This window comes from Hypanus sabinus, chromosome 29 (assembly GCF_030144855.1).
Source record: "Hypanus sabinus isolate sHypSab1 chromosome 29, sHypSab1.hap1, whole genome shotgun sequence".
Lineage (NCBI taxonomy): Eukaryota > Metazoa > Chordata > Chondrichthyes > Myliobatiformes > Dasyatidae > Hypanus > Hypanus sabinus.
In genome coordinates, this window is record NC_082734.1 from 41,300,962 (window position 1) to 41,327,665 (window position 26,704).

A 26,704-nucleotide genomic window follows, 5' to 3' on the forward strand; every position below is an offset into this window, starting at 1 on the left:
AGTATGCTCAAGTTTGCCAACTTTTGTGTATTTCAAAATCAAATGTGAATTATTGTGAAGTCCTCACTGTGCATATCTGCCAGTTGATGAACATTGCAGATGTACATGCATGAAAATTAAGCATTTCACTTGTTCCATGAGGAACTAATCTTCTGGAGAAGACCATTCCCCACTCCGAGCCTGAATTAACTCTATCTTGATTCCATATTCTTGTATACTGTTTATACAAATCAAATAATTACACAGTGCGTTGAGATAGAACAAGATTAAACAATCATAAAATACAGAATAAAATTTAAAAGATAAAGTACAGTGCAGTTAAACAAGGTTGTAATGAGGTAGATGGTGAGATAAAAGTCCATTTTATTGTATAAAAGAACTGACAGCTGTATCAATGTCTGGATATAATAACATAATATAATAGAGCATATGTCCTAAGCTCTTGTATTTCTTCCCCTAAAGTACCTTGCTTCCTGAGATCTACCCCCCCAGTTTGATTGGTATTGGAATTGGTTTATTATTGTCACACGTACAGACGTACAGTGAAAAGCTTGTCTTGCATGCTGTTCATACAGATCTATTCATTACATGGTGCACTGAGGTAGTACAATGTAAAGCAATAATAAATCAGATGAAGTTCAGTGCAGGTTGACAGTAAGATGAAAGATCATAACAAGGTAGATTGTGAGGTCAAGGATTTTTCTTGTACTAGAAAACAATTGTATAGTCTTACAACAGCATGATGGAATCTGTCCTTTCACCTGGTACAGCATGCTTTCAGGTTTGTGTATCTTCTGCCTGATGGAAGAGGGGAGAAGAGAGAATGTCCAGGGTGGGTGAGGTCTTTGATTATGCTGGCTGCTTTACTGAGGTGGTCAGAGGCATAGGCACTGTCCAAGGAGGGGGAGGCTTGTTTCTGTGATCTGCTGTCATCCACAACTCTGCAGTTTCTTGTCTCGGCCAGAGCAGTTGTCGTATCAAACCGTGATACATCCATAGGATGCTCCTTATGGTGAATGGAGAAAATCTGTCAACATTTCACTAGCATTCATCGATCCAATCATTTTTCAAATTCAAGTTCAATTATCATTCAACTATATGCATAAATACAGCCAAATGAAACAACATTCCTCCACGACTTAAAACACAGTACCAACAGTCAAGCACAGCACATATAATTAGGATAGCCGCAAACCACATAGTCACATATATCCTTGTGATATATATCTCCCAAGACTCTGAGCAGCATGGGTTGTTATCCTGTAGCTACGTTTCAGCAAAATCAAGCCCGCAGCAATCCTCCTCATGCTCTAATGCAGCCACAGGTGGACGCAAACCAGTTTGTCTCCCTCTGAGCAAACACTGGAGAACAGCTCCAAAGGGAGGATTCAGCCCCCACATGAGCAGCAGCACCTTGCTCTCTCCCACACCGCCTCTGCCATCTCCTTCTCACCACAGGCGACCCCGCGGCTGAGGGGAACAACTGATGCCACACAGCTTTTCCGCCCTGGGTCTCGCCAACAAGCCAGTGTTCTGTGTTCAGACTTGCGGTATTCTACATTACTAATATCCAACAGGGTTCTGCGATCACAAGAAAGATTCCCCAGGGCAATCATTTGCACCATCTGTTGGACGGCACACCACCTCTGACATCTTGCCAAATGGGTACCACTTTTGAGCATCCGGGGTAGCCCTGCCATACTTAATGTTTTTAATATCCAACAGTGTCTTGTGATTGTAAAAAAAGACATAACGGACGAACAGTTACACCTTTGTTAAGACACAGAGGCTTAACGATGCTGCCATCTTATCAGAAAAACCTGTTTTGATAATCAGCTCTGCTCAGCAAAAGGTTGTAGCTGAGAACTTCATTGCTTACTATCTGTTTTGTGTTGGATGTATTTCCTCCAGGTCGGATCTGGGTGGTATGAGTGGACTTTTCTGCAACATCGATGGCCAGCTGGATCTGTGCCCCCCTGGAATGGATCATGCCTGCAGTCAGGTCAGTGCAGGAACCCTTCAGGCTATCAAACTGAGACTGCGAGATTTCCATCAGCTCCTCCTTGACCCACCAAAGGTAAGTCTGAAATTAATTTCATTTTATCAGCATGTTATGGCTTTGAGACAAGTTCCAGAACTTCTGAACTCGTACACCCATGATACTGAAAATGCTGTATGTGTTGGTTCTGAACATATCAGCTACAGAAGATCATACAACATGATTAAACTTATAACATGTAAATATTGTAATTAAAATACTCGCACTTCAAGCTGAGGTCAACTGGCCATCCTTAATTTTTTGATTTAAAAACTGGATCGTTTCCACCTAGGAAACCTTGTAATTTTTTCCCCTGTACATATGAAAGTAAAATAAAGCATATAATTCAACTGGGGGTTGGGGGGGTGGTGCAGTGAACATAGTGGCCACTTTATTAGGTACAGATGTGAAACTCGTGGTCTAGGTGTTGTAGCACATCTACTTCAAAGTTTGATGTGCTGTTGTTCAGAGAAGCTCTTCTGCACACCACTGTTGGTTATTTGAGTTTCTGTCACCTTCCTGTCATCTTGAACCAGCCCGACCGTTCTCCTCTGACTCTCTAATTAACAGGATGTTTTCAGCCGCTCACTGGATGCTTTTTTTCTTTTACGCACCATTCTTTGTAAACTCTAGAGACCTTTGTGTGCGAAAATGGTGCAAGACAGTGTGGTTTGAGTATCTCAGAAGCTACTGAGCTCCAGAGGTACTTAATAAAGTGGCCACTGAATGTATAGCAGAAATTCTGCTTCGGGGTGAATTTTGCAGAATAGCACTGTACTGTTGCTATAACTTCTAATTGCTGACAGGATGCTTCCCCTAGCATTATAATACAGATTTTGGGCCTTATTTGTTGTCTGGATTGACTGGATGGATGTAGAACTTCTCCACTCAGGGAAGAGTATAAAAATTGGAATTAGTCTAACCCAATCTGTTGTTGATATTCAGCTGTATGATCTAGCCCAAATTTGTTTCTTCTGCGCACAATAGGATATGGGAATGTAGAGCAGAGAATTAGGGATCAACAATGGTCTGAATGACTGATAGCAGTTCAAGACAAAACTTAGAAGATGTTGCTGGGACTTGAGGACCTGAGTTATAGGGAAGGATTGAATAGGTTAACACTCCATTACTTTGAGCATAAGAGAGATTCAGTAGAGGGATGCAAAGTTATAAGTATGGGTAGGGTCAACGCAAGGAGGCTTTTTACAGAGGTTGGATATGACCAGAACTATAGATTAAGGGTGATAGGTGAAATAGTTAAGCAGAATCTGAGGGGAGCTTCATTACTCAGGTTGGTGAGAGTGTGAAGCAGGCTGCCAGCAGAAGTGGAGCATGATTACAGCATGAAACAGAAGTTGGATGGGAGGGGTATGGAGGGCTATAGTGTGGGTGCAGGTTGATGGGACTAGGTAGAATAACAGTTCACCACAGACTAGAAAGGCTGAAAGGCCTCTACTGATCTATAATTCTTTGAGGGGCAATGGATTTGCTCTTTTTTTCTAAACAGAATTTTGATGCCAAACATCTGAGTTACAGTAGAACTTATCAAAAAACAAACCTCCAGTTGGAGACTAAATATATATTATCCTGCAGTTTAATTCTCTGTGCCATTTTATTTCCCATTTCTTCTCTCTACGTAGAAAACTAAGATGGTGACAACCTGGGGCACCTTGGACCCACCATTGGGGAACACGCGGGTTCATGTGGTCAAGCTCGTCACTAGTATCTTGCAGGTGAACAATAGCACTGTGAATCAGGAATTGATGGAGTTAAACACACTGGATGTTCTTCTGGTGAGTATGAGGAGGTCTGTCCTGTACCATCTGCTAATGAGCAAGTGAAGGAAATGATCCCTGTTCTAACACAAGCAGAGGGTACTGTATTATACTGAATTTATGCAACGTGTAAAATCTTGATTCCCTTGTCAAAAAGGACTTCTTGCCGGATTTTGAAAATCAGAGATTAGAGTGAATGTGGAGACGATATTTCCAATAGTGGGCAGTCTACAACCAGGGGGGTAAGAGCTAGAGCACAAATGGAAACAACGGTAGACTTTGGAGAGCATCCAGAGGAGGTTCATGAGAATGATCCTGGGAGAGAAAAAGTTAACAGATTTGATGGCTCTGTGCCTGTACTTGTTGGAGTTTAGAAGAATGAGGGAGAATGAATATTGGAATTCCTGGATGAGAGGACATGGAGAGAATATTTCCATTAGTGGTAGTGTCTAGGACCAGAGGACTGAGCCTCAGAATCCACTTTGAAGAGAGATGAGGAGGAATCTTTTTATCCCGAGGGTGGCTGGGTCTCTGGAATTTATTGCCACAGACGGCTGTGGAGGCCGAGTCATTGGGTATGTTTAAAGCGGGGGTTGGGTAGATTCTTGATTAGTAAGAGCTTTAAAGGTTATAGAGAGAAGACAGGAGAATGGAGTTGAGAAGGAAAATAAATTAGCCATGATTCAGTGGCGGAGCAGACTTGATGGGCGGAATGGCCTAATTCTACTTCTATGTCATGTGGTTTAAGACAACAATTTCTTTTCTGGCTCTCTGAGACATTTGAGACATCCCATTCCTAATTTTGCTGCTGTGGTGGTAAAAAGGATGATTTGCCCAGAACTATCAGAAATGAACTGGATATTTTCTTTAAGTGGAGAACTTTGGAAGCCACAGATTGAGGGCTTAATACCCTCTAGATGATAAAGGCACGACAGACTGATGAACGATACCATAGCACATGATTATCTGTTCATATAAATTTGTTTCTGCAGTATCAGTTACACGATATATTGTAGCTAAGCATGGTTTCAACAGATAAGGATATTGACCACTGGAGGTTTTGGGTTGAGTCCCAGTCTCAGTTGTAAGCCGTCAGAAACTGAAACTGGCTTGTTAGAACTGGTCTTGAGCAGAGGAGGGTGTAGCCGACTTCATTCATAATCCAATTATGAATAAGCAGCCAGATCCTTGCTCTATGTTGGTACCCTTTGTCGGAAACCTGTCGGAAACATGAAGTGTGGGCTTTAAGGTCCGAATAGGCATACCATACTGTGCAAAAGTCCTCGGCTCCCGAACTATATATATACGTTCCTGAGGTTTTTGCACAGTACTGTAGTTCTGAAACATGGCTGCAGTACTAAAATCCAGCAAGAGGCTTTGGAGTCACAGGAAAGTTAAAGCTGTGCTTGCCTCCTGTTTTATCACAGGGTCGTGCATGGAAACGACTATATTCATCAGTTACTTAAACCCTTCACACCTACTGGGGCATAGGCCGCCAACAGCAGCTTGCCAGAGTTCTCTGTCCTGGGCCAGAGGACCGAGCCTAGGTCGTCCCCAGGTGTAACCCATCTCTGAAGATCCTTCCTCTCCCAGGGGTGTGAGGTCTTTGGAGTTTCTACTGGCATTTCTGTAGCACTGGGATGTGGTCGCTAGCCCCATGCCCAACCCTGGTCCTTTCACGGTCACCTGTGGTGGAATTCAGAATCAAAATCTGTATTCATGCTTTATGATAAAGATTTTGTCCTTTTATTCACTACAACTGAATCTCTTTTAATTTGCTGTCCATAGATTGACTAGGTGATTAGTTGTCGTAATCTTTCTTCACCTGTTTTATTATCATTCCATACTGATATCCCTTATTTTTTGTGTCTCCAGGATCTCTACTTCAAGTATGTGTGGAATAACTTCCTTCACTTGCAAGTGGAGCTGTGTATTAGCACGGCCCTGGGCAATCCCCCAGCAGAAGATAGCACTGAAACTAATGTGGGAAATCATACCGAAGACAACTCTGAAACCAACCAAGATAACCCACTCATCAGACACGTATGTAAATCATAATTAATTTACATTTTAAAAATGCATAAACACTTCAGGCTCTGCCATTTCATCAAAGGTTTCTACTTCCATGTGGGATAGGCTAAATGAGATAGGGCAGCTTTTTGTTGCAGTCTTGATGCAGAGTAATTCTGGAGTAGTCTTTCTCAAGCTTGACTAAATAGGACATATGAGCAGAGGAGAACTATCCAGATCTGCCACTATGGTGTTCTTGTATAAAAGCCACGAGATCACTTGTGTAGTGCTTGGAAATGCCTCAGAAAGAGAATAAAGTTAGGTGTACAGTACGTAAACAAGTCGGTGAGGGTTGAATGTGTATCCAACTGCTTGATTCTGAGAGTGGGCTTCTGGAAAAAAGGTGTCTATTTTTTGCTTCCAACTTAGTGAGAACAAAGCTTACATTAAAAAATATTTTGCCTAAAGAGTAGAGACTGGACATTGCTTGCAATCTGTTGTTAAAGCGTTTAAATGCATTTGTTCTCAGTGTGTTCACTTGTCAAACAGAGCTCTATTGTTAGCAAGTTTGAAAGGTTCTGGTCTTTAATATTCTCTAAAAGTTGGAGAAATTATCTTTGTTTTAATTTTAATATGTAGCTAAAAATTGAGTGGCAGTTGATTTTACCAGAGGAACTAGAAGCATGGCATTACATGAGTAGGATTGCAGTATTTCATTTCTGCAGTTCTTTCCAGGAGCTTTTTAATTATCAGAAATAAAGGCTGCAAAACTTCACTAATCGTCTTGCTATTCTAGGCCTGCCCATAGTGCAGTCATGAGCTTAAAATCTCTGAGAGGTGAATGAGAGAGTTGTCTTTCCCATTGTGGACTCGTCGTTGCGTATGCTGCCAGTGGGTGTGACAGATGGTCCTTGGTTGCAGGATCAAAGTATGCAATTTGAAACTAGTGCTTCAGTAGGATGCAGAGGTGAGACATGGCAAAGACCTGTTGATATTTAAACACATTAAGGAGAATTTCAGTTTCAAGATGTTGCTGGGCCTGAAATTATTGAGGTCAGACTCCAGAGTGACAGAGGAACAGGTTTTGATGCAAGTCAGGGCCCGTTTAAGATTCAGAATTATTTGTCATATGTACATTGAAATGCATCATATAGTAGAACAGAGAAGAGCATTGGGTTGAGTTAAAGATGGTGAAAGGTAGAAAGCTAATTGGGAGAGTATTATTTTAGCCAAGTTCAAATCATGATTGGAAAATTTTAGAAGATAGACTGGCAGGTTTGGAGAGGAGTGATAGCTGTCAGAAAGTGAGGTGGATTACAAATGAAGTAGTAAGATTCTGGAGGAGCTCAGCAAGTTAGGCAGCATCTAGAGAGGAATAAACAGTTGATATTTCAGGCTGAGACCCCTGAGAACTTGAAACCTAACTGTTTGTTCTCTCCATAGTTGCTGCTTGACCTGCTGAATTCCTTCAACATTTTGTTTGCATGAGACTCTGGGTTTTTAGTATTTGCATAATCTCTTGTTCATGTTCAGATTTTGACTAGATGGATTAACCAGAAGTAGTGACTCAGGACAGAGCTCAAATTGATGGTGAGATCAGGGGAGGGCTAAAGACTTCTCGACATCTCACTAGTGCACTCAGGGCTGTCAAAAAAGCCAGCCATAAGAGAACCAGGTGAGATAGTGGTGAGGTAGAGCTCGATATTCTCAACACATACTAACTTTTCTGTCTGTGTTATCCATCTTGTCCTCTCCATCAGCTCTTCCAGAAATGCCAACTAATGCACAGAGTAGTGTCGGCCTGGGAGGAAAATGAAAAAGTCCAGTAAGTATTCAGAGAAACTGAAGGTTACACTGGTCAAGAAGGTACAGTAGGTAAAATTGCAGATTATAAAAAGGTGTAAGTCATCACCCTTGTCCTTTATATATAACCATATAACAATTACATCATGGAAACAGGCCATCTCAGCCCTTCTAGTCCATGCCAAACGCTTAATCTCACCTAATTCCACTGACCCGCACTCAGCCCATAACTCTCAATTCCTTTCCTGTCCAGTGAGTGTAAGTTGACTTAATAACTGTAATAAACAGTGAGTGAAACTTGACTTAAAGCCCAATTTATTGCCCTAGATCATATTACTGCCTGCTGGAGCAGGACTGGGGAGGCATCTCCTATATTTTCTGGAGCTAAACATAATTGAACTATGTGGACTGTAGCCACAAGCTAATCCAGCCTTTGAGCTGCCTGCTACATTTCATCCCTCTGATAATGGCTGAGTTTGTCCATTGCCCATGTAGTAAAGGCCTCAAAGTATGAGCTCTTCAGCCCTCGATGTTCCGGCCTTTTAAAAATTAGCTTTATTGTCACATAAGCATCAAAACATACAGTGAAATGTGTCATGTGCGTCAATGACTAATAGAGTCTGAGGATGTGCTGGGGGACGTCACACATTTTGCCATGTTTCCAATGCCAATATTGTATGCCTACAGCTTCCTAACTTGTGCATCTTTGGAATGTGGGGGGAAACCAGAGCACCTCAAAGAAATCCACATGGTCATGAACAGAATGTATAAACTCCTTACAGACAGTGGCAGGAATTGAACTTCCATCACTTCCAGATCAGTGTAACTTTTCACTCCTACTCAATCCATAACCCTCTGTTTTTCTTTATCCATGTGCCTATCTAAGAGTCTCTTAAATGGCTTCATATATCTGCATCCACTGTCACCCCAGAAGTGAGTTGCAGATAATTGCTGTTTTTAAGAAAAACAGCCTACCTTTGACATCTCCCCCTAAACATTCTTCCACTTAACATAAAAGGATGTCTTCTGGCATTAACCATTGCTGCCCTGGGGAAAATGGTGCTGGCTTTCGACACCATTTGTGCCTCTTATAATCTTGTACACCTTTAGCAGGTTGCCAATCATCTCCTTCGCTCCAAAGAGACAAGCCCTAGCTCACCCAAACCATTCAAAAACTACGTATATTTCTGGTTGTCCTTCCTGATTATCCCCTCGCACCATGTTCACATGGTAGTGTTTTGGAATCAGAGTCATAGAACACTGCAACACCGAAACAGGCCCTTCGGCTCGTCTGGTCTGTACCAAACTATTAATCTGAATAGTCCCATCGACCGGCACCCAGAGAATGGTTCTCCATACCCCTCCCATCCATGTACCCACCCAAATGTCTTTTCAGTGTTGAAATCGACCTCACATGCACCATTTCTGTTGGCAGATTATTCCACATTCACCACCTTCCGAGTGAAGAAGTTCCCCCTCATGTTTCCCTTAAGCATTCCACCTTTCACCCTTAACCCACGACCTCTAGTTGTAGTCTTACCCAACCTCAGTGGAAGAACCCTGCTTGCATCGATCCTCTCTATACTCCTCATAATTGTGTATACATCTATCAAATCTTCCCTCATTCTCCTGTGCTCCAGGGATTAAAGACTTAACCTATTCAACCTTTCACTATAAGAGGTCCTTGAGTCCGGGCAACACCCTTATAAAATTTTCTCAGCAATATTTCAGTCTTATTGACATTTTTCTGTACACTGCACACAATGCTCCAATTAGGCCTCACCAACATCTTGTACAACTTCAACTTAACATTCCAACTGCTGTACTGTGTGTGTGTGTGTGTTGCGCGCAGAGCCTAGTGTGAATGGCCTGCTGCTCTCTCTTACTCACTGGATACACACATCACCCTTGTCCTTCCTCACTCATATTCCTTCTTACTGGGGAGTAACTTTATTGGTTGAATGTCCCTCCTGTCTATTCAGAGAAGAGACATTATTGTCTTAGACCGTGAGACGTAGGAGTAGAGTTAGACCATGTTGCCAATGAAGTCAGCTCTGCCATTGGACCGTAGCTGATTTATTTTCCCTCTCAACCCCATTCTCCTGCTGCCTCCCCATAACCATCAAGAACCTATCAACCTCTGCTTTAAGTACACCCAATGACAGCCTCCACAGCCTCTCTGGTAATGAATTCCACAGATTCACCACCTTCTGGATAAAGAAATTCCTCCTCTTCTCTGTTCAAAATGGGCGTTCTATTCTGAGGCTCTGCCTCTGGTCCTAGACTCTACCATTAATGGAAACATCCTCTCCACATCAACTCATTCAGGATTTCTGATATCTCCACTTAGTCTTTGAAGCTCCAGCGAATACAGGCCCAGAGCCATCAAATGCTCCTTATCTGTTAGTCCTTTCACTCCCGGAATCATTCTCGTGAACCTCCTTTGTAGGCTCTCTAATTCAATGCTTAGAATTATTTCCATTTGTGCTCTAGCTCTTGCCTGCTAGTTATTCCAACATCAGCCTGGGTGTGGCATCAGAATGAGTTGAAAGAATATGGAAGGTGGAAGATTACTCTGCACATAAAGCTGGCTGGTGGTGTAGTGGCATCCGCACCAGTCTTTGAGGCGAGTGGTCCCAGGTTCAATTCCAGCCGGCTCCGTGCATGCTTTCCATCTGTGCTTGGTTGAATGTCAAGCTAGCAACTCAGTTAAAAAAAACAGGCAAAAAAAAGCTATAGAAACCACAGAGGTTGCCCTCACAAGAAGGAACCACAACAACACATTGGTCACCTCGGTAACATGGCAGTTAGCATGACACTATTATAGCTTGGGGCATTGGTGTTCAGAGATCATTTTAGTATTCTCTGTAAGAAAGTTTGTCCTTGCTGTGTGTGCATGGGTTTCCTCCGGGTGCTCTGGTGTCCAAGCAAGCTACCCAATTAATTCAATCCTCACCTAGTCTTGAAAATATTTCATGCATCTCTAATTACTTATTGAATGCCACCATTATTCAAGGTTCAAATTTAATTATCACATGTATGTTGAAAGATACAGTAAAATGTGTCATTTGCACTAACAGCCAACATACCTGAGGATGTACTGGGGATGACCTGCAAACGTTGCCACACATTGCACCACCAACAGGGAATATAAACATTCAGCAGAACGCTACAGAACACAACACAACAGCAGCGGCAAACCAAACCTTATTCCTCCCTTCCACCAATGTACAGTCCCAATCTTCAGCCTCTACCTTCCAGCAGACTCGTAGTCACAGGCATTGAGCCTCCACCTACCCCAGTGGACTCGTAGTCACAGGATTTGAGCCTTCATCTACCTCAGTGGACTCGTTGTCACAGGCATTGGGCCTTCACCTACCCCAGACTTGTAGTCACAGGCATTGGGCCTTCACCTACCCCAGTTGACTCGTAGTCACAGGCATTGGGCCTTCACCTACCCCAGTGGACTCATAGTCACAGGCATTGGGCCTTCACCTACCCCAGTGGACTCATAGTCACAGGCATTGGGCCTTCACCTACCCAAGGGGACTCATAGTCACAGGCATTGGGCCTTCACCTACCCCAGTGGACTCGTAGTCACAGGCATTGGGCCTTCACCTACCCAAGGGGACTCATAGTCACAGGCATTGGGCCTTCACCTACCCCAGTGGACTCGTAGTCACAGGCATTGGGCCTTCACCTACCCAAGGGGACTCATAGTCACAGGCATTGGGCCTTCACCTACCCCAGTGGACTCGTAGTCACAGGCATTGGGCCTTCACCTACCCCAGTGGACTCGTAGTCACAGACATCGGGCCTTCACCTACCCCAGGGGACTCATAGTCACAGGCATTGGGCCTTCACCTACCCCAGTGGACTCGTAGTCACAGACATCGGGCCTTCACCTACCCCAGGGGACTCATAGTCACAGGCATTTGGCCTTCACCTACCCCAGTGGACTCGTAGTCACAGGCATTTGGCCTTCACCTACCCCAGTGGACTCATAGTCACAGGCATTGGGCCTTCACCTACCCCAGTGGACTCATAGTCACAGACATTGGGCCTTCACCTACCCCAGTGGACTCGTAGTCACTGGCTTTGAGCCTTCATCTACCTCAGTGGACTCGTAGTCACAGGCATTGGGCCTTCACCTACCCCAGACTTGTAGTCACAGGCATTGGGCCTTCACCTACCCCAGTTGACTCGTAGTCACAGGCATTGGGCCTTCACCTACCCCAGTGGACTCATAGTCACAGGCATTGGGCCTTCACCTACCCCAGTGGACTCATAGTCACAGGCATTGGGCCTTCACCTACCCCAGTGGACTCATAGTCACAGACATTGGGCCTTCTCCTACCCCAGTGGACTCATAGTCACAGGCATTGGGCCTTCACCTACCCCAGTGGACTCGTAGTCACAGGCATTGGGCCTTCACCTACCCCAGTGGACTCATAGTCACAGGCATCAGGCCTTCACCTACCCCAGTGGACTCGTAGTCACAGACATTGGGCCTTCACCTACCCCAGGGGACTCATAGCCACAGGCATTTGGCCTTCACCTACCCCAGTGGACTCGTAGTCACAGGTATTTGGCCTTCACCTACCCCAGTGGACTCGTAGTCACAGGCATTGGGCCTTCACCTACCCCAGTGACTCATAGTCACAGGCATTGGGCCTTCACCTACCCCAGTGGACTCATAGTCACAGGCATTGGGCCTTCACCTACCCCAGTGGACTCATAGTCACAGACATTGGGCCTTCACCTACCCCAGTGGACTCGTAGTCACAGGCATTTGGCCTTCACCTACCCCAGTGGACTCGTAGTCACAGGCATTGGGCTTTCACCTACCCCAGTAGACTCATAGTCACAGGCATTGGGCCTTCACCTACCCCAGTGGACTCATAGTCACAGGCATCAGGCCTTCACCTACCCCAGTGGACTCATAGTCACAGGCATTGGGCTTTCACCTACCCCAGTAGACTCATAGTCACAGGCATTGGGCCTTCACCTACCCCAGTGGACTCATAGTCACAGACATTGGGCTTTCACCTACCCCAGTAGACTCATAGTCACAGACATTGGGCTTTCACCTACCCCAGTGGACTCATAGTCACAGGCATTGGGCTTTCACCTACCCCAGTAGACTCATAGTCACAGGCATTGGGCCTTCACCTACCCCAGTGGACTCATAGTCACAGGCATCAGGCCTTCACCTACCCCAGTGGACTTATAGTCACAGGCATTTCACCTACCCCAGTGGACTCGTAGTCACAGACATTGGGCCTTCACCTATCCCTGGGGACTCATAGTCACAGACATTGGGCCTTTACCTACCCCAGTGGACTCATAGTCACAGGCACTGGGCCTTCACCTACCCAGTGGACTCGTAGTCACAGGCATTGAGCCTTCACCTACCCCAGTGGACTCGTAGTCACAGGCATTGGGCCTTCACCTACCCCAGGGGACTCATAGTCACAGGCATTGGGCCTTCACCTACCCCAGTGGACTCGTAGTCACAGGCATTGAGCCTTCACCTACCCCAGTGGACTCATAGTCACAGGCATTGGGCTTTCACCTACCCCAGTAGACTCATAGTCACAGGCATTGGGCCTTCACCTACCCCAGTGGACTCATAGTCACAGACATCGGGCCTTCACCTACCCCAGTGGACTTATAGTCACAGGCATTGGGCCTTCACCTATCCCTGGGGACTCATTGTCACAGGCATTGGGCCTTCACCTACCCCAGTGGGCTCATAGTCACAGGCATTGGGCCTTCACCTACCCCAGTGGACTCGTAGTCACAGGCATTGGGCCTTCACCTACCCCAGTGGACTCGTAGTCACAGGCATTGGGCCTTCACCTACCCCAGTGGACTCATAGTCACAGGCATTGGGCCTTCACCTACCCCAGTGGACTCGTAGTCGCAGGCATTGGGCCTTCACCTACCCCAGGGGACTCATAGTCACAGACATTGGGCCTTCACCTACCCCAGTGGACTCATAGTCACAGGCATTGAGCCTTCACCTACCCCAGGGGACTCATAGTCACAGACATTGGGCCTTCACCTACCCCAGTGGACTCATAGTCACAGGCATTGAGCCTTCACCTACCCCAGGGGACTCATAGTCACAGGCTTTGGACCTTCTCCTACCCCAGTGGACTCATAGTCACAGGCATTGGGCCTTCACCTACCCCAGTGGACTCATAGTCACAGGCATTGGGCCTTCACCTACCCCAGTGACTCATAGTCACAGGCATTGGGCCTTCACCTACCCCAGTGGACTCGTAGTCACAGGCATTGGGCCTTCACCTACCCCAGTGGACTCATAGTCACAGGCATTGGGCCTTCACCTACCCCAGTGGACTCGTAGTCACAGGCATTGGGCCTTCACCTACCCCAGGGGACTCGTCACAGGCATTGAGCCTTCACCTACCCCAGTGGACTCATAGTCACAGGCACTGGGCCTTCACCTACCCCAGTGGACTCGTCACAGGCATTCGGCCTTCACCTACCCCAGTGGACTCGTAGTCACAGGCATTGGGCCTTCACCTACCCCAGGGGACTCGTCACAGGCATTGAGCCTTCGCCTACCCCAGTGACTCGTAGTCACAGACATTGGGCCTTCAACGTGGTGTTACAGTGCTCGGCAGAACATTACAAAATACAACAAGCAACAAAACAACGAGCAAAACATGCCCCGTTCCTCCCTCCCATCCATGTGCAGACTTGCAGAGATTTAGCTGACTCGGGCTCTGCCTAAACAGCCTCGACTTTCAGACTTCCAATTTGATCTTTGGTCTTCAGGCCTCAGACCTCAGCATCGACCCAGAACACATGATTCTTTTCCACTTCCTTTTGACAGAGCACCCAATATCATTCATCTAGCAATGTAGAACATTCCTTCTTATCCCTTCTTGGGTTCTTTTGCGCATTATCTGGCACTGACCCTGTTTCAGCTGGAAAAAAGTTCTACCTTATTGATACTTCCTTAATCTTATCCAAGGGCAATCCCAGTTATCTCATCCCACTGAAAGCTGAGACCAGGTAGTACATCTCATAGGTGTTCCTGCATCTCCTAGCCCTGTTAGATTGCATTAAGTAACAAATGAGTGGAGCTCTTGTGTAATTGACTCTTCCAGAAGCCTCTAAAGTGCACCCATCAGCTTCCCTTGTTGAGAGGCAAGGTGGGATGTGAGCCACTTGTTTTGGTGTAACAGTTGCCTTTCCCGTTTAGTGGGCAGCACTTCACAGCGTCAGTGAGCCCACCACTGCCTGTTTGTACTCTTGATCATGTCTGGGTGCTCCAGTTTTCTCCTTCATTCTACAGACAGTAAAGGTCAGTGAGTTGTGGGCAAGTTACGTTGGTGTAGCGACACTTGTGGGCTTCCCCCAGCACAGTCCTCACTGATTTGATTTGATTTGTTGCCAATAATGCATTTCATGGTATTTTTTGGTTTACATGCTAAAGCTGTTCTTCTAATCTTCTAGCATGGGAGGAAACAAAAATTTTTGTTGCTTAATAGAACTATATTTAAGAATCTGGTTTACTTGTGTTTTGCTTCTTATCTTAATTTCTCTTAGGTCAGAAGGTGGCAGGCGGAAAGGGTACATGGGTCATTTAACAAGAATAGCAAACGCCATGGCGCAGAACTCAGAAAATGGTCCTAACCACACTTCAATCGCACAGATGATTAAAGGTATATATTTTTATTTAGTTGTATGACGGTAGAAAGCAAAGACCCAAACTTGATTTCAATGTACGTTCATTATCAAACTATGCCTACTATATACAACCTTGAGATTCATCTCATGTTAATACGCAGCAGCCTCTCCGGATTCTGGATTGGGGATTGCCAAGCATTATGTGGATTTACTGCTGTAGTCTGTTTTGTCATGTGCTTTTGTGATATCATTCTGGGGGAATGTTGTCTCGTTTTTTAACTGCATTGCATTTGTGGTTTCTAAATGACAATAAACTGAAACTGAACTGAACTTACAGGCAGCAAAAAGCAAAGAAACACAGTGGAACCCAGTAAACACAATGTGCAGGGAAAAACACAAATTGTACAAAAAGTAAGCAAATAACATTCAGAACTGAAGTTCACAAAAGTGAAACCAGTCACATCCGATCCAGGAGTCCGTTGATGCAGGCCACAGTTTCAGTTCAGTGCAGAGATGAGCAAACCTCACAAGCAGGTAGCTGAATGCTGACTCATCCCTCGATTCCAGCCTCGATACCCTGACCTTTGCAATCTGTTACTCAGCTTAAAAGATCCATACATCAACAGAGCTGAAATCATACTAACTGCTTTAATTCTTGAGCATGACTAATTAAGAGTGAACAGTCATTTCTATTGTCCATTCTGACTTCCATCTACAGAAAGTCTCTGCAGGTGGAATCCTTACCATCTTTTAATTACTGTTACATGATGCAGAATCCCATCTAGAATCATAGAGCACTACAGCATAGGGAAAGGTCCTTCAGCTCATCTAGTCTGTGTAGAACTGTTATTCTGCCTAGTCCCATCAACCCGAACCTGGACTGTAGCTCTCTACACCCCTCCCATCCGAGTACTTTTCCAAATTTCTCTAAGTATTGAAAACAAACCTGCATCCCCTGCTGTTTTCAAGCTAGCAACTCTTGGAAAAGGTCTCTGAAGATGGAACCTTTACTAAAGCATTGTACTTCTGATGGAAAATATGACATGGCAAGATAAAATCACAGTTATCCATGCTTATAATTATAACATTAGGAATATATTTGACCATGTGTGATGGTAGTTTGGCAGTGGGTGAAACAAGGGTAGTTATAAAGGGCAGTTTGACCCAGGTAGTCTAGGGAAACTGTATTGGTGCTAGCGTTAGCGAGGCTCTAAAACAGGAGTTCCTAACTTTTTTTTAATGCCATGGACCCCTACCATTAACAGAGGGGTCTGTGTAGGAAAACTAGTCCAACCATGAATTTTGGCAACAAGTATTATATCTTAAAAGTCTTTATAAAGTTATAGAAGAAGCAGTAGGCTTGAACTGGGAATTTTAGAATTCAGCAAAGGATGATTAGGAAGTTAATGCTGTAATTTTCAAGTCTACTTGTTATTCAACCATACACATGAATGTAGCCTGATGAATTGTTTTTCCAAGGCCAAGGTGTAAAAGACAGTACCAACAGTCACACACAGCACATAGCAACACAGAGTACATACAGTAATGTCTTAGTAATATAGTAATAGTAAAAGAATATCAGTGAGGAATGCAAACAGAAACTGTAAGAACTTCTAAAGGTATGCAAAAAGAAGGATAGACAAGGATTCCTTAAGGGTAGAACAGAAGAATTTATAATGAAGAATGAGGAAATGGCAGAGGAGCAAATGCTTCAGTCTACCTTGAAGGAGGAATACAACGCTTGTCAGATATTCTGGAGAACCAAGCACAAATGAGGAAACAAAAGGAATTAGTGTTGGAAAAGAAATAACACTAACAAAGTTAAAAATCTGAAAAATAATTTATACCAATGATCTGCATAGCAGGATTTTGTAGGGTGGTTGTGGATAGGGGAGTTTCTGGTTATTTTCTGAAATTCTTATGATTCTTGAGTAGTTCCTTCAGATTGGCGGACAGCAAATGTATCTCCATCATTTAAACCAGGAAAGAGAGGGAAAAAACCCTTCTGCAGTGATTTTGTCATTCTAAGACACAGGAGCAGAATTAGGCCATTCAGTCTATCAAATCTGCTCTGCTATTCGATTATGGCTGATTTATTATCCCTCTCAATTATCCCATTTCCCATCCTTCTCCCCATAGCTGTTGACATAGCTGTTAATCAAGAGGCTATCAACCTCTGCTGTATACATGCCAATGACTTAGCTTCCACAGATGTCTGTGGCAATTAATTCCATAGATTCACCATCCGCTGGCTCGTCTCTGTTCTAAAAGGGCCTCCTTGTATTCCGAAGCTGTGCCCCTTGGTCCTAGACTCCTGCACTATTGAAAACATCCTCTCCATGGCCACTGAGTCAAAGCCTTTCAATATTCAATAGGTTTCAAAGCGATTCAACCCCCGCTCCCACCCTGCCAATGCTTTTATAACTCCAGCAAATATGGCCCAGTGCCATCAAATACTCCTCATATCTTTTCATTTCTGGGATCATCCTCGTGAATCTCCTCTGGATCTTCTCCGTTGCTATCACATCCTTTCTTGGGATATGAGGCCCAATCCTGTTCAATATTCCATATCCAGTCTGTTCTTTTATGAAGCCTCAGCTTGGAAATTATACTATTGAGCAGTGTTAGATGTTAGAGCAGGGGTTCCCAACCTGGGGTCCATGGACCCCTTGGTGAATGGTATGGGTTCATGGGATAAAAAGGTTGGGAACCCCTGTGTTAGAAGATGTTGCTAGCAGAGTAGATGATGAGGAGCAAATCATAAACATGACAGATTCTGCGGATGCTGGAAATCCAGAGTAACACACAAACTGTGGGAGGAACTCGGCAGGTCAGGCAGCATCGAAAGAAATGAATGAATGGAGAATGTTTCATGCCAAAACCCTTCATCGGGACTGGAAAAGAAGGGGGAAGATGCCTAAATATAAAATTGGTAGAAGGGAAGGAGGATAAGCTAAAAGGTGGGTGGGAAAGGTAAAGGGCTGGAAAAAATCTGATAGAGCAGAGTGGACCATGGTAGAAAGGGAAGAAGGAGGGGCACAAAGGGGAGGTGATAGGCAGGTGGTGATGAGAGGTAAGCAGCCAGAGTAAGGAATAGAAGAAGAGGGAAGGGAAGGGGGGTGGAAATTGCAGGAAACAATGGTCTCTCCAATTTGTAATGATCAGTGTACGCAAAAATCTTGTACTGCACAATTTTTTGCCCTGTGACGGCAACATGTATGCACTGGATTTTATATATAGAGGTATTCATTTTAACAGCTAGCAAAACATGTCAGTAAGAACTTTGATCTCCTGTGCGTTTGATTGTTTTTGCTCTCGTTCATCTGCACTCTCACAAAGCATACATAGCAGGCCTTTAGTGGGTAATGAAGGATTTTCTTGCTGGAGCTTTTGTACATGTGATTGCTTGGTAAATGGCGCTTTACAGAGTCAGGTTTCTGAATATCACTCCACTTCTTCCCACTTTCAAGTTCTCTAGCACCTTTTGCTTCGGGATAGTACACGAAGGTAACACCAGTTTCTGTATTGAACATAAATATTTCTCATAGCTTTATGTTCCTGACCTCAGTGTAGCAGTTTCTACTGTTTCAGCAAGCCATTCTGCTGTAATTGAATTAGCAGTTCTTTTGCACTTCACAAACTTCACTACTTTGAAATGTGACATAGTGTATCAATAATTTCTTCTATAAAAACAATATAAATAAGCCAGTTCTAAAATCTGCCGACATATCATCGCGAACTCCACGTTGTCAACACCGACTGCATCAGAAACCAGAAAAGGAAATGTGATTGTGAGCAACCGTGAAATGTACTTAACATACCAATGGGATAGAGGGTGACAACCTTTTGTGCGCAGTTTAAATTCCTTTGTGTGCTCGTAGCAAAAGATGTGTGCACGCACATGTATACACCTTAGAAGAAACTGACTGGAAGGAAAAGTCGATGTTGATGGCATCAGATTGGAGGCTTCCTAGAGGGAATATGAGGTGTTGCTGCTCCTCCCTCATCTTGGCAAAAGAGGAGACCATGGATTGCCATGTCATAATGGGAAGAGGAAATAAAATTGCTGGCCACTGGGAAATTGCACTTTTGATAGATGGAGCAGAGGTGCTCAACAAAGCTGTCCCCCGATTTACCACCATAATTATATTTGCTTTTATGGAGACCTTACATGAGTATTGTGTTTAGTTTTAACAGTTTTGTCTTTTAAACAAAAGTATGTGGTTGCTATAGTGGGCAAAGATTTACCTGACTCATGGTGTCAGTCATAAGGAAAAAGCGAGAAGATCTTGTTTTGCATTTTCTAGAATTTCAACTGAGAGGTAATTTTATAGAAATACACTGAATTCTTAAGTGGCTAAGTGGATGTGGGAAGGATACTTTCCTTTAGTGGAGGAGTCTTGATCAAAAGACACAGACTGAAAATACAGGGCAAACACGAGGAAATCTGCAGATGCTGGAAATTCAAACAACACACACAAAATGCTGGTGGAACACGGCAAGCCAGGCAGCATCTATAGGGAGAAGCGCTGTCGACGTTTCGGACCGAGACCCTTCGTCAGGACTAACCGAAAGGAAAGATTGTAAGAGATTTGAAAGTAGTGTGGGGAGGGGGAAATGCAAAATGATAGGAGAAGACCAGAGGGGGTGGGATGAAGCTAAGAGCTGGAAAGGTGATTGGCGAAAGTGATACAGAGCTGGAGAAGGGAAAGGATCATGGGACGGGAGGCCTTGGGAGAAAGAAAGGGGGGGAGAGCACCAGAGGGAAATGGAGAACAGGCAAACAACTAAATATGTCAGGGATGGGGTAAGAAGGGGAGGAGGGGCATTAACGGAAGTTAGAGAAGTCAATGTTCATGCCATCAGGTTGGATGCTACCCAGCCGGTATATAAGGTGTTGTTCCTCCAACCTGAGTTTGGATTCATTTTGACAGTAGAGGAGGCCATGGATAGACATATCAGAATGCAAATGGGACGTGGAATTAAAATGTGTGGCCACTGGGAGATCCTGCTTTTTCTGGCGGACCGAGCTTAGGTGTTCAGCAAAACGGTGTCCCAGTCTGTGTCGGGTTTCACCAATATATAAAAGACCACACCGGGAGCACCGGACGCAGTATACCACACCAGCCGACTCACAGGTGAAGTGTCGCCTCACCTGGAAGGACTGTCTGGGGCCCTGAATGGTGGTGAGGGAGGAAGTGAAAGGGCAGGTGTAGCACTTGTTCCGTTTATAAGGATAAGTGCCAGGAGGGAGATTGGTGGGAAGGGATGGGGGGGGGGGGGGAAACGAGTGGACAAGGGAGTTGTGTAGGGAGCGATTCCTGTGAAAAGCAGAAAGGGGGGGAGGGGAAAATGTGCTTGGTAGTGGGATCCCGTTGGAGGTGGCGGAAGTTACGGAGAATTATGCGTTGGACCTGGAGGCTGGTGGGGTGGTAGGTAAGGACAAGGGGAACCCTATCCCGAGTGGGGTGGCAGATGGATGGGGTAATGGCAGATGTGCAGGAAATGGGAGAGATGCGTTTGAGAGCAGAGTTGATGGTGGATGAAGGGAAGCCCCTTTGTTTTAAAAAAGGAAGACATCTCCTTCGTCCTGGAATGAAAAGCCTCATCCTGAGAGCAGATGCGGCAGAGACGGAGGAATTGTGAGAAGGGGATGGCATTTTTACAAGAGACAGGGTGGGAAGAGGAACAGTCCAGGTAGCTGTGAGAGTCTGTAGGCTTATAGTAGATAGCCGTCTCCAGAGATGGAGACAAAGATCAAGAAAGGGGAGGGAGGTGTCGGAAATGGACCAGGTAAATTTGAGGGCAGGGTGAAAGTTGGAGGCAAAGTTAATGAGGTTGACGAGCTCAGCATGTGTGCAGGAAGCAACGCCAATGCAGTCGTCGATGTAGCGAAGGAAAAGAGGGCGATGGATACCCATATAGACTTGGAACATGGACTGTTCCACAAAGCCAACAAAAGGGCAGGCATAACTGGGACCCATGAGGGTGCCCATGGCTACACCCTTGGTTTGGAGGAAGTGGGAGGAGCCAAAGGAGAAATTATTGAAAGTAAGAACTAATTCTGCTAGACGGAGGAATTGGTTAGGTCTGGAATCCAAAAAAAAGCGAAGAGCTTCAAGACCTTCTCAATGGGGGAATGGAGGTATATAGGGACTGGACATGTCCATGGCCTCTTCTATTGTCAAAATGAATCCAAACTCAGGTTGGAGGAACAACACCTTATATACCGGCTGGGTAGCCTCCAACCTGATGGCATGAACATTGACTTCTCTAACTTCCGTTAATGCCCCTCCTCCCCTTCTTACCCCATCCCTGACATATTTAGTTGTTTGCCTGTTCTCCATTTCCATCTGGTGTCCCCCCCCACCCCCTTTCTTTCTCCCGAGGCCTCCCGTCCCATGATCCTTTCCCTTCTCCAGCTCTTAGCTTCACCCCACCCCCTCCGGTCTTCTCCTATCATTTTGCATTTCCTCCTCCCCCCACTACTTTCAAATCTCTTACTATCTTTCCTTTCGGTTAGTCCTGACGAAGGGTCTTGGCCCGAAACGTCCACCAGCTGGTGTTCCACCAGCATTTTGTGTGTGTTGCTGAAAATAAAGGGACTGGCTGAACCATATTGGATCGATTATGAGAATATGGTAAGCTAATATGCTGTGAATCGGTTGGGCCTCCTATGGACAGAGGACTGTCTGTCGTTTCGCGCATGCTTTTCTTGTCTTGGTGGGCTTGGTTCGTGTCTCCCACATTGTAAGTTGCCCAGCGTGTACCGTTACTAATGTGACTTGGTAAAATTTAATTGTAGTACTTTATTGTCATTTGTGTTCTGCACAGGCCATTTGGAGGTGAAATGCGGAGAAAGCTCTTTACTCAGATTGCTGGATGTTTGAGGAATTGAGGAGAAGCTATGACCTTGTCAATTGGCAGAGCAGGTTCCGGGGCTGAACTCTCATGCTATTTCTAACACACAGTCTGCTGAAGGAACTCAGCAGGAACTGTTGATGCTTCAGGGTGAAAACTTGCATCAAGACCTGATCAGGATCTCTTGTGTAACTGGTTAACATTGCTTAGTAAGGTCACAAGTGGCCAGGGGTGACAGTTACCCATGGTAGAGGCTGGAAGAGAGGACATATAAAGGTGATTTTTTTTTGTTTAAAGTATGATAAACTGACTGGTTGAGTAAGATCCAGGAGATGCATTGAGAGACTATTTTAATGAGCATCTTCAGGAAGACTATAAGGGCAATGGGGCTGGGAATGTTTTCCTTATCTTTGTTATATACTTGTCACACTAAGTGGATGCAGGGTTCACACGAACAATTCATATCTTCAGAACTGCCAGATGAAGATCAGGAGCGGTGGGACAAGTTTGTGCTGGGATCACTCTCTGACATGAACAAGAAGAACACTGTTGATTTGGTGAGTGCCATACTGTTACTTGAGGGTTACAGGTGTGTGATGAAAAATTGCCACCTCGTTTGGCTGAGCATCACTATGGATTTAACCTTGCCAAAGGTTCTGTGCCTCAAGGTATCAGTGTTGTGAAATTCGCTGTTTTATGCCAGCAGTATAGTGCAAGACATAAATCTTTTAAGTAACAATAAGAAATAAATATTTTAAAAAAATACAGAAAGAGAGAAAAATAGTGAAGTAGTGTGTTCGTGGGTTCATGGACCATTCATAAATCTAATGGTGGGGGGGGAGAAGCTGTTCCTAAAACTTTGAGTGTGCGACCTCGAGCTCCTGTACCTCCTCATTAGCAGTAGTAACGAGAAGAGGGCATGTCTTAGATACTGCATTCTGAAGATGTAACCTCTCCTCAAAGTATCTTGACAGGGCACAGTACCACAAATTATTCAGTATCCTACCCAGGTGCCCATTTTGAATCTTCATCCCTTTCAGTATAGGCATTCCATTCTGTGGAAGGAATTGCAGGAAATTCCAGTTGTGTCCAATCTTTCCACCCAGGTTTCTGGATCTTTCCTGATAATTTTACAATTTTAAAGTCTACTGACTAAGTGTAAGTTGAGGACCAATAATCAAAATGTGTTAATGGTTAGCAAAATAAATTTTGGTTTAGATTTTGACCTGAAACAGACCTGTTGAGTCTATGCATTAAAGGTGGTCGTTTCTGGGAGGGTGGCGGGTGCTAGTGATGGCCTTTCTTCAATTGTCAGGGTTGTACTCTGATGTTGAATACATGCAGGCATATCAACCACGATGGCACCCAGGAAAGGCAAAATGACAAATGCTGGAATAGACCAAAGATAAAGGAGCAGAATTAAAACATTTGGCTCATCAAGTCTGATGTGCCATTCGGTCACGGCTGATTTTTTTTTCAATCCCTTTCTCCCTGTAGCCCATAAGCCCCTTACCAATCAAGATCTTAACAATTTAAGGTCAATTAATTTCTACCTTAAATATGTCCACTGACATGCCCCTAACAGCCCTTTCTGCAATGAATTCCATAGATTCACCACCCTCTGACTGAAGAATTCCATCTCATCTCATTTTTAAAGGGGCATCCCTGTACTCTGAGCTGTACCCTCGAACCCTAGACTCTTACTAATGGAAGCATCTGCTCTTATGTCCACTCTATGCAGGCTTTCCTGGATCTGATAGGCTTCAATGAGGTCCAGGCTCATCTTTCTGAACTCCAATGAGTACAGGCCCAGTAACATCAGATGCTTCTTGCATTAAACTTCCTCTGGATCCTGACCAGAAACAGCACATCTTTCCTTGGATAGGGGGCCAAAATTCCTCACAACATTGCAGTGCTCTGGTGGAATCTGGATCAACAAACAAAATGCTGGAAGAACTCAGCGTGTTGAGCAGCATCTGTAGGGGTTGGGGGCAGGGAGGGAACTGTCCTTGTTTCAGGTCAAAACCCTGAGTCAAATAAAGTAGGCAAATGTATTTCTTGTTTGAAACTGGTCCTTATTTCTGGTTGCACAATTAGGAGGCGTAACTCCCACTCCAATGTCAGCAGTGTTTCCTTCTATTTTCTGCTTTGCCAGGATAAAGTGTCCTCTCTGACATTGAGAGTAGCTTCAGGCATTTGGAGCTCTGTTGCCGTGAGTCATTGTGACAACCTTGTGATTTTAAAACAAAGGGCTTTAAATATGCAAACATTTAGAATGCAGATATTATTGGAATTTATTTTGGCTTTGCTATATTAGTTTTACTGTAAATAAAACTGACGTTTGTTATTCAGGTAAATATGCGGAATCTGCACTCCTCAAGTGACGACGATGAGAATGATCTGAAAGAATTCAGCTTTCCTCAGGAGGCTGTTTTGCAGCAGGTAAGAGCCACAAACAGCATGGGCTGCAGTACTCACAATATTAAAGCATGAAGCCTGGAAATAACAAGTAGATTAGAGAGCATCTTTAGAAGAAGAAATATTAAGTCCTGACTTTAAATCAGTTCACATACTTTCTTCGTTCCTTACCATTCTCCTCCTTCCCCTGCTCTACCTCTTCTTTCTTGTGCTCATAGTGTTGTGCCCAGTGTTGGACACATTAGTTCAGTCCCAACTGGAGGGATGTTTTAATGACTTAAAATAACTTGCTGTTTTTGACTTTATGCCTCTGTTTACAAAGCCTGAGATCTTGTGTGTTTTTATGTATCGCTTCATTAAAACTATCCTACAACCTTCAAAAATTTGCAGGCAATCACCCCCAAGTCTTTTCTTGCATGCTTTTTTTATTTTAAAAAAAAGTATCCATTGAAGTACAGGAGTTGGGATGTTATGTTTAAGTTGAATGAGATGTTGGTGAGGCCTAATGTGGATATTGTGTGCAGTTCTAGTCATCTACCTACAGGAAAGATATCAGTGCAATTGAAGGATTGCAGAGAAAATTTACAAGAATGTTGCTGGGACTTGAGGTCCTGAGTTATAGGGAAAGCTTGAATAGGTCAGCACTTCCCTGGAGCATAGGACAAAGAGGGGAGATTTGATAGAGGTATACAAAATTGACAGGTAACTGCAAGCAGGCTTTTTCCACTGAGGTGTTTGAGACCAGAACTAGAAGTTCTAAGGATGAAAGGTGAAATATTTAAGGAGAACCTAAGGGGGATCTTTTTCACTCCAAGTGGTGCGAGTGTGGAACAAGCTGCCAGCGGAAGGGATGGATGTGGGTTTGGTTTCAACATTCAAGATAAATTTGAATAAGCCCATGATTGGGAGGGATTTAGAAACCAGGTACAGGTCAATGGGACTAAGTGAAATAATAGTCTGCATGGACCAGATGGGCCAAAAGGCCCATTTCTATTCTGTAGTGCTCTATGTTCATGTTGCATCACTTCATTCCTCCTACTGCAATGTAGAGAAAGTTTCCCTTTTTGAAACTTGCCTGCCCATTCTAACAACCTATGTGTCATCTTGAAGCAATTTACAGACTTCCTCAGGCACGGCACTTTTGAATTTCAAGTCTTATGAAATGGTGCTTATGCCCCCACATCCAAGTCATGAACGGTTATGATGGTACTGAAGTCTGGGGTACTGCCCTGTATGCAACCCTCACCAAACAAGCATTTCCTTTTCCATGTACTCCGTTGTGCAGCAGCCTTTGTGCACCAGCTCAGGGCATTGAGTTTGAAGTTCAATCCCAGCATTCTCTGTGTGTCCACCCGTGGAAAGTATGGGTTTTCCCTGGGTGCTTCAGTTTCCTCCTAGTCCAGATGTACTAGGTAGATTAATTGGTTTTTGTAAACTGTCCCACGATTAGGTTTGTGTTAAGTCGGGATTGTCAGTTTCAGAGCAGCGTGGCTCAAAGGGCCGGAAGGACCTCTAAATAAATAGCTAAATCAGTCTATAGTAGGCACTGACTGATTCTTGTATCATTAGCTAATGCAGCACTTATTACTCTTCCATGTTCAAGATTCAAGTTATTTATCATGTGTACATTGAAACATACTGAAATGCATCATCATTTGCTTCTGTTATATCTGGAATTGACTACTCTAATGCTTGCTTAACTGACCTCATCTTCCCATCCTTCAGTTTGAGTTCATCCAAAACTTTGTTTGGAACTAACAATTACAGATACACCTGACAACCATTTGCTTTAAAATTTCTATTTAATTGTTTTGCAAATTATTTCAGTCTCTCTCCCTTGTATTCATTTCAACATTTCTGGCCCTTCAGCTTTCCTAAATCCCTTCAGACCTTACACAAGTTCTCAGTTGTAACCAGTGGCTGCCTTGCCTAAACTCTGGGATTCTCTCCTTAATTCTCATTGCCCCTCTATCAGCATCTTTTCCCTTTTACCAGAGTCCAGTCTGTTGCTAACAATTTGCCTTATAATGTCCCCATGCTCCATTTAAATCTACTCTTCACTTGTGAAAATTGAATAATGAGCAAAACGTGCTTCACCTTCAGTTAACAGGCATGTGACCTAAAGTCTCCTCAT

The 26,704-nt window shown here is 44.3% G+C and overlaps 1 protein-coding gene across 2 annotated transcripts in view; it reads left to right on the forward strand.

The window, feature by feature from the left end:
- Positions 1-26,704, forward strand: part of LOC132383261 (serine/threonine-protein phosphatase 6 regulatory subunit 3-like) — a 212,668-nt gene that overhangs the window by 116,618 nt on the left and 69,346 nt on the right. For both annotated transcript variants that reach the window (XM_059954219.1, XM_059954220.1), the window contains exons 8-14: positions 1,912-2,077; positions 3,679-3,831; positions 5,689-5,856; positions 7,584-7,648; positions 15,211-15,326; positions 22,624-22,709; positions 24,505-24,594. In XM_059954219.1, coding sequence (XP_059810202.1) covers positions 1,912-2,077; positions 3,679-3,831; positions 5,689-5,856; positions 7,584-7,648; positions 15,211-15,326; positions 22,624-22,709; positions 24,505-24,594 — 844 coding nt within the window. The remainder of the gene's footprint in view (positions 1-1,911; positions 2,078-3,678; positions 3,832-5,688; positions 5,857-7,583; positions 7,649-15,210; positions 15,327-22,623; positions 22,710-24,504; positions 24,595-26,704) is intronic.